Raw genomic sequence first — 16,456 nt, 5'->3', positions numbered from 1 at the left:
AGCTGGAGCTGGCCTGACCTTATGTAAAGCCCCAAGGATGTAAAGCTTGGGGGTATTCCCAACCATCTTCTAAGGTGCTTGTTGAACTTCCTCTCCATTTCTTCAACAGTTGATAGGAGCACCTCATATTCAGTGAGAAGCCACATGAGTCTCGGAAGCAGGCCATGTTGGTAGATCCAGCACTTGTATTTTCCAGGCAGGCCAGACTTATCAATCTTCTTCAGCCATTCTTCAACTTGTTTTCCAGTGTTGGAGATGCTGTTCTTGTCTGACAGGGAATCATCATTCCACTTTCCAAGGCATCTAATCGGGTTCCCCTGGATGTTCGGTATCACTTCCCCTTGTATAAGCAGCTTGAACCTTTCAGTTGTTTTGCCCTTTTGGATCACCAGGCTCCTTGATTTCTTGGGCTCAAAGACCATCTTTGCCCAAGTGGCCATGCGATCCAGTTCTGCCAGGACCTATCTTGCCTGCACGTGAGTTGGTGTTATCACGGTAAGATCATCCATGAATGCCCTGATTACTGGCTGTTGACATCCTGCTGTGGTCTTCGGCCCTTTTGACTTTGTACTTGCTGCAGAGATGATCAGGTTCATTCCCATGATGAACAAGATAGGAGAGATTGTGCATCCTGTCACTATCCCCTTCTCCACTGGCTGCCACTTTGTTGTAAACTTGGCGGACTGGAATCGTAGCTTGATGTCTCTCAGGTAACTTGTGATCATGCCCTGGATATTATGCGGGATGTGGTAGTAGTCCAAAGCTACTTGGATCAAGTTATGGGGAATAGATCCATATGCATTTGCATGTCAAGCCAGACAACTGTTAGGCTGCCTTTCTTTTCCTTCGCTTCTTGGATGAGTTGGCTGAGGACCCCTGTATGCTCCAAACACCCGGAGAAACCTTCAACACCGCCCTTCTGAATAGAGGTGTTAATATATCTATTCTGGGTCATGTAAGCACTCATTCTCTTCGCAAGTACAGCAAAGAAAATCTTTCCCTCCACACTAAGTAGGGAAATAGTTCGGAACTGGCTGATCTGTGTGGATCCCTGTTCTTTGGGCACAAAGCACCCTTCTGCCCTTCTCCAGCTTGTTGGAATGGTTCCCTTGCCCCAAATCACCCGCATGTGCTTCCACAGCCTTTGTAGAAGCTTAGGGCATTTTTATATGTACTTTACACGGTATACCGCTGGGACCTGGAGCAGAAGATGATCTTGCGTGCTTTACTCCCTCTTGAACCTCTCTCCATGATGGACACTCTGTGCTGAGGGATGTGGTAGGTGGATCGATGTTATTCAGCCCATGTTTCCCTTTCAGGGCATCGTCTCTTGTAGGATCACTGAAAGCCTCCTCAACAGACTGCTCCACCTCCTCTTTGGAACTTGTTAGAGTCCCAGACCTCGCTTCCCCCAGAAGTGATTTAGTGAAGCGGTAGGGGTCCTTTATAAACTGGGCTTTATAAACATCTTTTATGTGAAATATCTTATTCAGCTCAGTACTAAATAAAAAAACAAGCATTTTGTATGATCCCTCTTATAATTGGTAAAATAATTAACAGTTTGCAGATTCTGCAGGTGTATGCAAACTTTTGACCTCAAATGTAAATAAATAAACATTAACTTTAAAACATTTAAAATTTTAAATAAATCTATGCAACTTGTACACCACACATTTTGCCAACTGTATCATATTTATTCTATGCATTAAGAAAATTACTGCAAATATAGTATTAGCATGGACATATGCCATTCAAAACATTCAAAGCTCTAGATGCCAATATTAGTCATACGGTTCATTGCTGCCACACTTAGCAAGTGAATTACATCATCCTCACACAGCATCTCTCCAAAACCCTGCCTTCCAAAGCCTGGAACCTCTATGTCAGTGACCCAAAGTCAGGTTCTTTTCAGCTTTTTACAGAATCATTTCAGTTGTACCTGTCAGCCAGTAGTAGCATTTTATCACTTGCAGCAGCTGTAATGGAAATGTTAAGTAACACTTGCACACAAACAAACCTCCCACAGGGTTTTGAACTCCCTCTGTTCGATGCGTAGAAGTTCGCTGTTCTCTCGGCTGACAATCGTGGCATGTCGAGGAGTGTTATCCAGAATTGACTCTCCAAATGCTGTCCCCACTCCCAAAGTACAGATTGTTACAGCATCCTACAGAGAAAAAAGAATAAATATTAAGAAGAGTGGAAGACTGTGATAGCTTATCTACAAACTAATTATAAAGATCATTAAAGGAGTAGTTTACCTATAATGAAAACTGTGCAATTATGTAAACATCTAAGGCTTCAGTGAATAGCAAATAATTAAATTAAGGAATAGTTGACCCAAAAATGAAAAATTGCTAAAATGTACTCATTCCCAGGCCATCCAAGATGTAGATGAGTTTGGAGAAATGTAGCATTACATCTCTTGCTCACTAATGGATCCTCTGCAGAATTAGGGTGCCGTCAGAACGAGAGTCTAAACAGCTGATAAAAACATCACAATAATCAACAAGTCATCCACACCACTGCAGTACACAGCTTCCTATAAGTGCTGACCAGCTTTTTGCATGTCTCCACTGGTATTTTTGCCCATTCATCTTTAGCGATGAGTTCCAACTCTTTCAGGTTGTCTCCTTGCCATCACCCTCATCTTTAGCTCCCTCCACAGATTCTCAATTGGATTTAAGTCAGGACTCTGGCTGTGCCACTGCAAAACGTTAATGTTTTTGTCTGCTAACCATTTCTTCACCACTTTTGCTGTGTGTTTTGGGTCGTTGTCGTGCTGAAATGTCCACTGGTGCCCAAGGCCAAGTTTCTCTGCAGACTGCCTGATGTTGTTGTTGAGAATTTTAATGTATTGCTCATTTTTCATGGTGCTGTTTACTGTGATTAGGTTTCCCTGGTCCACGGCTGAAAAACATGTCCAAAACATTAGGTTCCCACCACCATGTTTGACAGTGGGGATGGTGTTCTTAGGGATGAAGGCTTCTCCTTTTTTTACGCCAAATGAAGGCTACATCATTGTGGCCAAACAATTCAATTTTTGTTTCATCTGACCATAAAACAGAAGACCAGATGTCTTCTTATTTGTCCAGATGAGCATTTGCAAAGGCCAAGCAGGCTTTTGTGTGCCTTATCTGGAGAAGTGGTGTCCTCCTTGGTCTGCGTCCGTGGAACCCAGTGGTGTGCAGTGTCCGTTGGACTGTCTGCCTTGAGATGTTGCCACCAGCAGAGCCCAGATTCATCAGGATGGCCTTGGTGGTGATCCTTGGATTCTTTTTTACCTCTCTCACTATCCTCCTGGCCAGCACAGGTGTCACTTTTGGCTTCCGACCACGTCCTCTGAGATTTTTCACAGTGCGGAACATCTTGTATTTTTTAATAATACTTTGCACTGTAGCCACTGGAACTTCAAAACATTTAGATATGGTCTTATAGCCCTTTCCTGACTTGTGAGCAGCCACAATGCGCAGCCGCAGGTCCTCAGTGAGCTCCTTTGTCTTAGCCATGACTGTCCACAAACCAACAGCAGAGAGCTTCTGTTTTTCACCTGTTGAGTTGATTAAAACAGCTGTTCCCAATGAATCAGGGTAATTAGGATGCTTTAGAACATCTTGGACTATTTAGAATGGTAGAACTTTGGATTTTCCCATAGACTGTGACAGTTTACAAAGGGTATGAATAATTTTGGACATGCCACTTTTTGTTCAAATGTAAATAAAAGCTGAGAAATATTTTTTTCCACAATTATGTCTCTTGTACATCATCTTATTATCTTCTGGGAGAAGCCTGTGTCATTTCCGGTCAAAAAAACTTGCTGGTTGAATAAAAATAACTTTAACTCAGAATTTGCCAAGGCTATGAATAATTTCGGGCTTGACCGTATTTATGTATGTAAGAGGATAACAGGGAATTGATTTTTTTCACTGGAGTTATGGACTTTTGGTCAACCTTTTTTTTTCCAAAAGCAGAAGATTAAAGTTAAAAAGTATTTATGATATATTTGATTCATATAAAGAGCACAGATGTTCACTTCACATGACATAAACTGATGGGCTGAAGTGGTGTGGATTTCTTGTGGATTATTGTGATGTTTTTATCAGCTTTTCAGACTCTCATTCTGACGGCACCCATTCACTCCTGAGGATCCATTTGTGAGCAAGTGACGTAATGCTAAATTTCTCCAAATCTGTTCTGATGAGAAAACCAACTCATTTACATCTTGAACAGCCTGAGGGTGAGTACATTTCAGTAAATTTTCATTTCTGGGTCAACTATTCCTTGTAAATTGAATTCAAAGCTACACATGGCTTTTTAATAGATGCCTCAATCTTCAATCAGTGTAATTGAGTTGAAAATAATTTTAAATTATAGGTGAACTACTGCATTAAAGATTCTTCTAATTCATGTAATTTATGTAAATGTATGCATACGCTAAGGAAATGTGCTCAGTGAGGTTTAAAAAGATCGTTGCATTTAACAAATGATTTGAGATCTGTAAAACACAAGCTCGCACACTCATAAGTCATATTACATTCACAAATACACTTCTTTTCTACACCCTGTCTTGCATTTTACATTCATTTAATCAGAGCAGCGTGATAATAGCTTTTTGCCCTACGGATCACTCCATGAAACTGGAGCAACACACAATCCGTTAATATTGCATCAATGAAACAGGGATTCTCACATGCAGACAAAACCACACACACGTTCAGCTGCGCACAGGACATTCATAGCTGCAGGGAAACAACAGAAGTGTAAAAGAGAGGCATAACATGATGCCTTGTGTCAGTTCTATGCACAATTGTGCATGTAATCAAGCAAGTACAACCCAGAATGCTTTACATATGAATGCTACTATAAATACAGACTCAGAGGGGAAAATATTATTTAGAGGTTACTCATTCATAGTTTAGGAGAACTTTCATTTTTGTTTTATTTAAGTGAATTCCTGAGGAAAAATAAAATAGAAACAAATCAGATGATTGTTGGCATACTGTCATGGGTAGAATAGCTCAGAGATTTTGGAAGAATTGATGAGAAATGTTTGAGAAATGTGAGATTACTTCAGTTGTTTTCTCACAAGAAACATATGAACCTATTCAGCATACACTAATGTTCAAAAGTTTGGGGTCAGTATGATTTTTTTTCAAGAAATTCATATTTTATTCAACAAGGATGCATTAAACTGCTAAAAAGTTAAAAGACATTAATTCAAATAAATGCTGTTCTGTTGAACTTTTTATTAATCAAAGTGTCAAAAAATGTATTACAACTTCCACAAAAATATTAATCAGCGCAACTTTCAACAATGATTCAGCAAGAATGATTTCTGAAGAATCATGTGACTGACAACTAGAGAAATGATGCTGAAAATTCAGCTTTGATCACAGAAATAAAAATTTATATTTTTATATTTAAATAAAACATTTGTAAATAATGCATAGAAAATATAAAAAGAAAAAAATAAAATACTGTTTTGAAAAAATACTTTCCCCATTTTTATCTTATACAATAATGATGCTGAAAATTCAGCTTTGGTCAAAGGAATAAAATACATTAAAAAATATTCAAAAAAATAAAAATAAAAATAAAAAAATAAATAAATAAATGCAGCCTTGGTAAGCATAAGAGAATGAGATTTTTCATCAAAAATATTTAAAAAATCATACTGTCCCAAACTTTTGAACAGTCGCATAATCTAAAATAAAAGTGATGAAAAAATAGTTTCCCCATTTTTTAGTTTAATGATTCACAAAGAATGTGACACTGAGGACTGGAGTAAAAAAAATAAAAAAAATAATAATAATAAAAAAAAATAAATAAATAAAATCTGATTTCTGTAGGATCATTTGACACTAAAGATTGGAGTAATGACGCTGAAAATTCAGCTTTGATCACAGGAATAAAATACATTTTAAAATTTTTTATAGAAAATTACAAAAAAAAAGAAAACAAAAAACACACAAAATAAAATAAAATAAAATATGATTTCTGAAGGATCATGTGACACTAAAGACTGGAGTAATGATGCTGAAAATTCAGCTTTGATCAAAGGAATAAAATAAATAAAACAATATTCCAATAGAAAATTGAAAAAAAAAAAAACATAATAAATACATACAATTAAATAATAAAATAAATAAAATACATAAAATAAAATACTGTTTTCCTGAATTTCTGATTAAACAAATGCAGCCTTGGTAAGCATAAGAGATTGAGATTTAACATAAAAAATATTTTTTTTTAAATCATACTGTCCCAAACTTTTGATGTCATGTAATCTAAAATAAAGTTACAGGAATATAATACATTTATTTATTTATTTTTTGTTTATTTTTTTTTTTTTTACAAAAAAATTAAATAGAAAATTACAAAAAAAGAAAAAAAAAATACACAAAATAAAGTAAAATAGTAAAATAAAATAAAAAAATAAATAAAATAAAATAAAATAAAATAAAATACTGTTTTCCTGTATTTATGATCAAATAAATGCAGCCTTAGTGAGCATCAAAAACATTTAGAAAATCATACCGTCCCAAACTTTTGAACTCTCAGGTAATCTGAAATAAAGTTGATGAAAAAATACTTTACCCAATTTTTATCTTAATATGCAGAGTCAAGCATGACTACTTCAAAAACTATAACCAGCCTAAAACAGAAACATTGGCTCAACCAATGCCATGAATTTGGGGTGGGACTATAAGATTGACTGACCAATGGCAAACAAGAAACACGGATATTTCTGCAATTCTGTTGGGTAGAAATGGAACTTTTACCTGCACATAGATCCCTGTACATTCCTAAACAGTGTCTATAAGCGCTAATATGCACAACAAGGTGGCTTCTGGAATCTTTGGAAATCCCTCTTGAGTTGTGTGGGAGTGATGCATGCTTTAGGGCCAGTAAACACATCTGACAGTGTGACTCATTGTATTCCCAGTGGATTCACAGAAAGATGCTTCCATCCCCAGCAGCACTGCATCAGCGTCCTCATATATCAGACTATTAACAAGGCCAGCCGTGGACCGTTCGCCCACTCGCAGCAAGGCTCTCCGTAGCAGTTTCTGATGCAAATGATGTCTGCCAGGCTAAACTACTACTTATCTCAGCTGACTCCAAGCAGATTGAGGCTTCAAACCATTCTGATTGTGCTCTCTCTTACCTGATGGTTGGCTGTTTCAGACACTTTCACATCCAGAGATCCAGACAGAACGGCGTACCAGCTGGTACCGATATCACCCTGCCGATACACTGCAGGCAAATACAGAGTCTATGAATACTGAGCTCTTCATTTCGATGTCAGGACAGTTACTTCTTTTCATTAACATACCATGTGCTTCTTATTGTCTCATTAAGTGGCAAATTCAACCTTAAGCACAGATTCGGGACTACATGCTTAACAATGAAACTTTCAATTAGAACATAATAGTGTTTCATAGCCTGAAGCCATGAGAGAACATTTTCAGGTTCCACAGAGAATATTTCATTTTTACTTATTTAGGAAACCATCTTTGTTTGCTTTAAATAGCTCAGAATCCAATATACTGATATGAAAAACCCATAATGCACACTAGATTGTGGTTAGTACATTTTTGCAGTTGGTAAAATTTCTCATATGCTCACCAAGGCTTTTATTATCAAAAACACAGTAAAAGCTTTAATATTGTGAAATATTATTACAATTTAAAAAGTATTGTTTTTTTATTTTAATATATTTTAAAATGTATTTTATTTCTGTGAAGGCAAAACTGAATTGTCAGAAGCCACTACTTAATTTGTCAGAAATCGTTCAAATATCATTTAAAAACAGTTGTACTGATTAACATTTTTTTGGAAACTGATACATTTTCTTTTTTAGAATTCTTTGATTAATAGAATGTTCAAAAGAAATTTAGAAAATAGCAATTTTTCATACCAATACAGTCACATTTTTGCTAAATAAAAGTACTAATTTCTTTTAAAAAATAACTTTTAAATGGTTGTGTTCAATCAAATGTTTTACTTTACTCTAAAGAATTATATATATATATATATATATATATCTATATCAAAGAATTAAAAAAAGAAAAATGTATCATATATATATATATGTGTGTATGTGTATGTATATATGATACATTTTCTTTTTTTTTTTTTAGAATTCTTTGATATTAATAGAATGTTCAAAAGAAAATAATATATTTAAAATAGCAATCTTTAGTATAAATACAGTCACTTTTAAATAAATTTAATGGATTTTTGCTAAATAAAAGTACTAATTTCTTTAAAAAAAATAACTTTTAAATGGTTGTGTACAATGAAATGTTTTACTTATATACTTTTTACTACAACTTTTGCATTGGTAAACTCCTAATTACTTATTTTAAGTTTAGGATTTAAAATGTAGAATATGGTCATGCAGAATATGTGCTATATAAGTACTAATAAACAGCCAAAATGTTAGTAATATGCATGCTAATAAGCAACTAGTTAACCGTAAGAATTGGTCCCTATACTAAAGTGTAACTGTTTAGGTTTTAAATCATTGATTAATTTCTTTCCTATAGCCACCTGAAAACACATTTCCTAACTGGTTTCAATCAGAATTTGGAAGCATCATGACGTAAATACAGTTATAAACGTGGTTCTTACATGTGATGCCTTTCTCCAGGTACTCATAGAAGCCACACATGCAGATCTGCTGCAGCAGGTTGGGGTGAAACCTCTCAAAGGCCTTCACACCCTTCAGCCGAGCCAGGATTATATCCACATCTTCTCCCGAGCGTTCTGCTGGCCTAAAACACAGACAAATAAACATTATGGTCTGGGAAGACGCTCTCAAACTGACCAACAAGAAAATCCTGACATTGCAGCGATGCATGTGACAATTACGAGGACAGACAAAGTTGTGTCTGATAGAATAAGCACATTGTGCAGTTTGTAGAATAAGGAATGTGTATTAATATGATCAAGATGAATGTTTGTGTCATCCGTCCTGTCAAAATATAAGCTACACATTAAAGGGATAGTTCAACCAAAATTAAAATTCTGTCATTATTTACTCACCCTCATGTTGTTCCAAACCCGTAAGAGCTTCGTTCATCTTTGGAACACAAATTAAGATGTTTCTGATGAAATCAGAGAGCTGACCCTGCATAGACAGCAACGCAACTGACACGTTCACAGCGCAGAAAGGTAGTAAGGACATTGTTAAAATAGTCCATGTGACATCAGTGGTTCTACCTTAATTTTACGAAGCTACGATAAGCTACTTTTAGTGTTCCGAAGGTGAACGAAGGTCTTACAGGTTTGGAACAACACAAGGGTGAGTAATTAATGACAGAATGTTCATTTTTGAGTGAACTATTTCTATATTAAAAAAAAGTGTTTTCCAAAATAATAGATTTGAACTAATTCGTCTTTGGAGAGAAATTTATACAATTGTTTGCAACTCTATGGAAGCATTTGCATTGGTTTATGACCATACCTGAGCAAACAAAAGTACAGTTGAGGTCAAAAGTTTACATACCCCTGTTGGAAAAACCAGCATTTGCTGGTTAGGTAGGTTTTGATGCTGGGATGCTGGTTTTAGCTGGTTAATGCTGGTCCTTAGCTGGTCAAGGACCAGCATAAACCAGCTAATTTATAAAATTGACCCCGTTCAAAAGTTTACACACACTTGATTCTTAACACTGTGTTGTTACCTGAATGATCCACAGCTGTTTTTGTTTGGTTAGTTGTTCATGAGTCCCTTGTTTGTCCTGAACAGTTAAACTGCCTGCTGTTCTTCAGAAAAATCCTTCCGGTCCCACAGATTCTTTAGTTTTTCAGCATTTTTGTGTATTTGAACCCTTTCCAACAATGACTGTATGATTTTTTGGAGGCATCTTTGCACACTGAGGACAACTGATGAACTCATATGCAACTATTACAGAAGGTTCAAATGCTTACTAATGATCTAGAGGGAAACACGATGCATTCCCTGCTGAAAAAAACAGCTAAAACCAGCCTAGGCTGGTTGCTGGTCTTTGCTGGTTTAAGCTGGAATTAGCTGGTCTGCCAGCCTGGCCAAGCTAGAAAAGTGGCCAAAACCCCTCTAAAACCAGCCTGCTGACCAGCTATAACCAGCTAAAACCAGCCAACCAGCCAACCAGCCTAGGCTAGTTTTAGCTGTTTTTTTCACCAGGAGCCGAATTTGAAGATCAGAGTAAAACTTATTTTGTCTTCTGGGCAATATGTAAGTGTCTTCTGTAGCTTCTGAGGAACAGTACTACATGACAAAAAAAAAAATTATATTTAGGCAAAATAAGAGAAATGTACACTTTTAAATTTTATTTAATTCTATTTAAAAGGCTCTTAATGCATGGGTTTTCCTTCTGAAGCATCGGTGAGAATTTGAACCTTTGTAATAGTTGCATATGACTCTCTCAGTTGCCCTCAGTGTGAAAAGATGGATCTCAAAATTATAGAGTCATTGCTGGGAAGGGTTCAAATACACAAAAATGCTGAAAAACCAACAAATCTGTGGGACCTGAAGGATTTATCTGAAGAACAGTGGACAGTTTACCTGCTCATGAGAAACAAAGGACTTATGAACTATCACTAAACACAAAAAATATATGTACAAATATACAAAAAATGTACAAAAAATACAAATTAAAATATTATTTTCTCTTGTGGACTATATGTAAACATCTTTCATGTGAAATACCTTACTCAGGTCAGTACTAAATACTTTTTTTTTTTTTTTTTTTTTACATTTTGCATATTCTGCAAGATGTATGTAAACTTTTGACCTTAACTGCACATAACCCTTAAATGAATTGCTATATGAGTCTGGCAGCATTGTGTTTTTCCACTAATGGTGTATGAGAGTAGCCTGGAAAAATCCAGACCCTAATCTATTAAGAAAAGAGACAATTCAAATTGTGCTCTCACGAGACCTCTGGATTTCCAGGGTAGTATGAGAGAGACTGTATGCAAGAATATAAAGATCCTCTTCACATTTTGCACAAATATAGCAATGCTCTCACTTCTCAGCTCATTAAGTGACATGTACATGTGTGAGTGTGTGTGCGTTGTGCACTTGAGTGAATAAATTGCCTCTCTTAACGATGTCAGTATGCTGTAATTCGGACTCCTTTTGTACCAAAATGCCTTGTTGCTATGGAGATTACAGCACGAGAAAATAAGACTTCAAAGGGATTTTTAAAACCAAGGGCAGTAGGACAAAACATGTATGGAGGCTAATCAAGCTAATGAAGTTCCATAAAAGATTTGAAAAGAAATGAAAAACTAGACCAACTTTGTTAGTACCAGCCTTGAAACGGCAACAAGCCAAGGTGGGTGAGTCATTCTATACATGAAAACCTGATTTAAATGAAGATAAAAATCCCAGATATACTGACTGTGATCAGCTGAAAGACAGACACTAAAAATTTCAGGGCTTAAACTCTGTGAAACCACAGAAAGAAGAAAATCATATCATATGACTACAATGGTGACCTTCCAGTTAGATCCAGTTAGACCAGATGAGCGTCATTTACATTAACTAGCTCTATATTTATTATTTGCCTGCAGGTTATACTGAGCAGCAGGCTGATCTCATGTGATGCAGACCAGTTTGCCTGTTCTCCTGTGGATGTGAGAGGGTGAGAGTGCCATTGACTTTTACGTGCTGAGATTCACTGGCGTGGAAACACATTACCAGCATATATCTGCTGGGCACAGAATGGACACTGCATTACCGCCATGCCTCTCTCTCTCTGTCTCGCCCATGCTCTTTTCACCCATGTTTCTTTCTTTTTCTCATCCAGCTCCAGCCCAATGTGAAGCTTTCTTCAGCTCTCCAAAGAGGCTTGTGAAAAAACAATTTCCCTTTGTGTCTCTCTGAATCTGTCTCTGAGATTTTGCTGTAGGCATTAAGAGATAGTTCACTAAAAATACAAATTCTGTCATTAATTTCTCACCATCATGTCATTCCAAACTCATAAGACCTTCGTTCGACTTCAGAACACAAATTAAGATATTTTTGATCAAATCTGAGAGCTTTCTGACCCTGCATAGACAGTAACACAACAACCACATTCAAGGCCCAGAAAGGTAGTAGGGACATTGATAAAATAGTGGTTCAACCTGTGAATTTTATGAAGCTAGCAGAATACTTTTTGTGCGCAAAGAAAACAAAAATAGTTACTTTATTCAACGATTTCTTCTCACCTGCAACAATCAGCCACCTTTATCGAGAGTACCACGATGTATGAGCATGCAGAACGACATGACAGAATTTTTTTTTTGGGGTGAACTGTCTCTTTAAAGGTGCAGCTTTAGAGGCATTAGTTAGTACAGTATACTTAAAAACGCCATGTCATTCCAAACCTGTTTGGTGTTTTCTGTAGAGCACAAAAAGATACATTTAGAAGAATCTTTATGACGCTTTCAGAAAATGATTTACCGAATTCAAAACACAAATGAGATCTTTGACAGAAAATAACAACTTCAGTTTGGGTCTGAGGATAAAGTTAGACTCATAATACAGTCATATGTACTACTTTTATGGCATTTTTAAAACAAATTCTTCTTTTGTTTTCAAAAGAAAAATAAAATCTGAATTTATTTGTGGGTGAGCTATTTCTTTACATTGAAGACTGAACCTGGCAAATTATCTATTTTACTCTTTATCGATGCCAAAAACCATTAGGATATTAAGATCATGTTCCATGAAGATGTTTTGTAAATTTCCGACCATAAATATATTAATTTTTTTATTAGTAATATCCATTGCTAAGAACTTCATTTGGACAATTTTAAAGGGAATTTTTTCTTCTTTTTTTTTTTTTTGCACCCTCAGATTCCAGATTTCAAATAGTTGTATCTGGGCCAAAATATCATCCTATCCTAACAAACCATACATCAATGGAAAGCTTATTTATTCAACTTTTAGATTATTTATACTTCTCAATTTTACAAAATGTACCCTTATGACTGGTTTTGTGGTCCATAGTCACATTTATTTTCTTTTTATTTCCTCCAAAAGCAGCAAGGAGACCCAAATGCATTGATTCTGAGAGGTTCAACATAAAAAAAAAAAAAAAACAGAGTATGTGCACAAAACAAGTTATGATAAAATAGAAAGAAATAGAAAATGTATTATATTACAAGAAAAAGTCTGCAGAAACAGGGCATAAAATATGAAGGAACTGATTTTTAATTACCGTAAACTTAATGGATAATATTCTAGCAGAAAATATTTTTTTTGTTTTTCTACAGATTTTTTCCCCCCTTACAGTTTAGATTTTCAGTGCTCAGAGTTAAACATGAAAAACCGACCTAAATTGAGCCCAGTATGACAATTTCAAAAACTACTAAAAATCTTTAATTTTTAAAGATTCTAAATTTTAAAGATTTCTTTAACTACTAAAATCTTTAAAAAATTTTAATTAAAAATAAGAAATCATTAAAAATGCTGATTTGCTGTTCAAGAAACATGTTTATTATTATTATTATTATTATTATTATTAATATTTAAAACTGTTAAGCACATTTTTTCAGGATTCTTTGATAAATAGAAAGCTTCAAAGATCAGCATTTATCTGAAATAAAAAGCGTTTTGTAACATTATACACTATAGCATTTAAAAGCTTGGAGTCAGTATAATTTTTTTTTTTTTGAAGGGGAAAGAAATTATATAAATTAATACTTTTATTTAGCAAGGATGCTTAAACTTGATTAAAAGATGATAATGACATTTATAATGTTACAAAAGACTATTTTCTATTTCAGATAAATGCTGTTCTTCTGAACTTTCTATACATCAAATAAACCTGAAAAAATTCTACTGTTGTTAACATAACAATAATCATAAATGTTTTTGAGCAGCAAATATAAATATTAGAACGATTTCTGAAGGATCATGTGACTGGAGTAATGATGCTAAAAATTCAGCTTTGAAATCACAGGAATAAATTACATTTTAAAATATATTCAAACAGAAAACAGTTATTTTAAATAGTAAAAATATATAGTTTTTACTCTTTTTGCCATACTTTGGATCAAATAAACACAAGGTAAGTGAGCAGAAAAGACTTATTTTAAAAATAAAAATCTTACTGTTCAAAAACTTTTGACTAATATATATATATATATATTAAATGAAAAAAAAAAACTGAAATAAAAATGTTGCCTTCACAAAATAAATCTGAACTCAAGTACTAAAATGACACTGTAAATATAAAAAATGACAGCTAATTAAAAAAAATATAATAGCATATAAACAATGCTAAAATAACACTTCTCACAGCATCAGCACAGCGGGGGATCATTATTCTGACAGGTGGCTTCATAATTTTGCATAGTATGAATATCAATGCAGGGGAAGGTAACAGCCAACAGAGAGTTTAACTCCATCTCCGTCTTCCCAGCAATATTTAACCCTTTCATTACCAAGCAAACAAAATCCAGCACACTGATGGCTCCCAAAAGAAAAATCATTCAAACCAGCCAACCAACCGCTGCTAATTTGAAATGATACGACTCCAGTCAGCTGTTTCACTGTCAGCATAGTCTATTCACAGTGTCAGTGATCTGTAGAAACTGCCAGAGCAGCACAATGCAGCACAGTATCATCCAACAGTGCGGTCCGTCCTTTTTTTTTTTCTTTTTTTTTGTGTGTGCACATTTATTGATCACCACAATGCATCCCGGTGTCAGATGTTAATGAGACCATGGATATCTTAAAGAACCATTACACTGATCGGTGTACAGACGATGCACTCGACTACACTTAAAGAGTCCATTAAAACATCAGCAGCCTCTGAAAAGCCATCACACCCAGTAAGGTGATCTCACTTTTCCCTCCCATCGCCATGGTAACCTGCAGGGATGTGTCTGGACTAGGAGGGGCCGCGAGAAGGTAACAGATATTCTTTAGTAGCCTAATCGATATGTTCATCTTAAAGTTGCAAAAAAGTAAGCATCCCAGCAGATTAATTACAAGTAGCCTGGCATATCATCTAAACCTGAGGCATATTGGGCTCATACAGTGATGTTTTAATATTAAAAGAGAGTGATTTAATACTGGAGGATGCCTTTTAAAGAAACTGATATTTCCTTCAAAAAGAGGATGCGCAAATGAAATTGACATGATGTGACACTGGATGGACAAGCATGTCATTCATTGCTGCTGACAGAATAAACAAAGCATCTTCTAACCATACAAGACCATAATCTAGAATCAAAAATCATTGTTAAAAAGCAAAATGCCTTCACATATCATGACTATTCAGATGCAGGTGATGCGTCGTGGACGCGGGACGGAGAACCGCGCGTTCTGCTGCTTTCACCTTGTTGCAACCCCTCCGGACATTGAAACCAACGGACGTAAAGCTCGCTTTTGCACGCGTTTTCGGTGTCTCTCACCTCTTGTCCAGGCAGATGATCCACTCCGAGGAGGCCACGGAGTGCGCAGAGGCGTGCACCGCTACCATGTTCGGCTCGACCGGTGTGAATCGTGCGTCGCGGACCGCGGATCTCGTCGACTCGGGCGCAGCAGCATCAGGGCTCGCCCCCCTCCCCGCCTCTGTCTGTCGTCAACTGGATCACCGTGGCGTGGACTCGTCGTCACCACGTCCACGCACGACGAACGTTTACAAGCGTGGCTGCACACACTCACACGGTGAGCGAGTCACGTTCTGAACCGCGAGGCGATGATGGTTAACAGCCAATAATGACTGGGTTGCCATGCTTGAAAAATAACGTCAGTGGAAGGCTATTAATGAAAAGGAAGAAATAACAACCGGCTACGATTCAGGTTTAGTGGATGACAGCAGTGGTGCTGATGCTGCGCTGTCACCATAGTGACTGGTAAGCAGGCAGCGCGGATGCTGCATCCAAACGAGGGGAAATGTGGAGCGCTGTCAGGCGCCTTGTCGTCCTCTCCGGGGGTGACAGGAGCAGTGACAGGACTCTGGAGAGAGATGCAGGGAGCTGGTTACAGTGTTAAGAGGGAAAACAGTTGCAGTTGTTGGTATTAAATAATACTGAATATAGCATTATACATTTTAAATAAAATCACAAATAGATGTTTAAAATGTTTTAAATAATAATAATATTAATTACGTTTTTAGTGTAACTTAGTTGATTCAGTCATGGTAAATAATATACAAAAATAAATAAAAACAATAAATAATATATATATTTAAAAAAACTAATATTATTTTCTTTTCAGAAATAGCAATATTCTTATAATTTACCAAATATATTACGAGATATAATTAATTACTAAATAAATAAAAAATAATAATAAATGAATAACAATTATTTAAAATGGTAAAAATAGTGTTCATGTAGTTTGATTGATTCATTCATGTTAAATAATATTAAATAATATTTTTGCAATATTAATATAATTCATCAATAAAAAATGAAGAAATTAGGTAATAAAATGAATAAATAATATATAATATTATATACAATA

The 16,456-nt window shown here is 35.7% G+C and overlaps 1 protein-coding gene across 1 annotated transcript in view; it reads right to left on the bottom strand.

Annotated features, from left to right (window-relative positions):
• rapgef4b (Rap guanine nucleotide exchange factor 4b) overlaps positions 1-15,795 on the bottom strand; it is a 51,917-nt gene extending 36,122 nt beyond the window's left edge. The window contains exons 1-4 of the mRNA XM_073851177.1: positions 15,400-15,795; positions 8,635-8,777; positions 7,166-7,254; positions 2,018-2,164 (exon numbers count right to left, since the gene is read on the bottom strand). Of these exons, the coding sequence (XP_073707278.1) occupies positions 2,018-2,164; positions 7,166-7,254; positions 8,635-8,777; positions 15,400-15,467 (447 nt within the window). The 5' untranslated portion in view covers positions 15,468-15,795. The remainder of the gene's footprint in view (positions 1-2,017; positions 2,165-7,165; positions 7,255-8,634; positions 8,778-15,399) is intronic.
• Between the last annotated feature and the right edge of the window lie 661 nt (positions 15,796-16,456).

The sequence above is a fragment of the Garra rufa genome, chromosome 12, assembly GCF_049309525.1.
Source record: "Garra rufa chromosome 12, GarRuf1.0, whole genome shotgun sequence".
Lineage (NCBI taxonomy): Eukaryota > Metazoa > Chordata > Actinopteri > Cypriniformes > Cyprinidae > Garra > Garra rufa.
The sequence above is the reverse complement of the archived record's forward strand: the minus strand, read 5'-3'. Positions and strand labels throughout refer to the sequence as shown.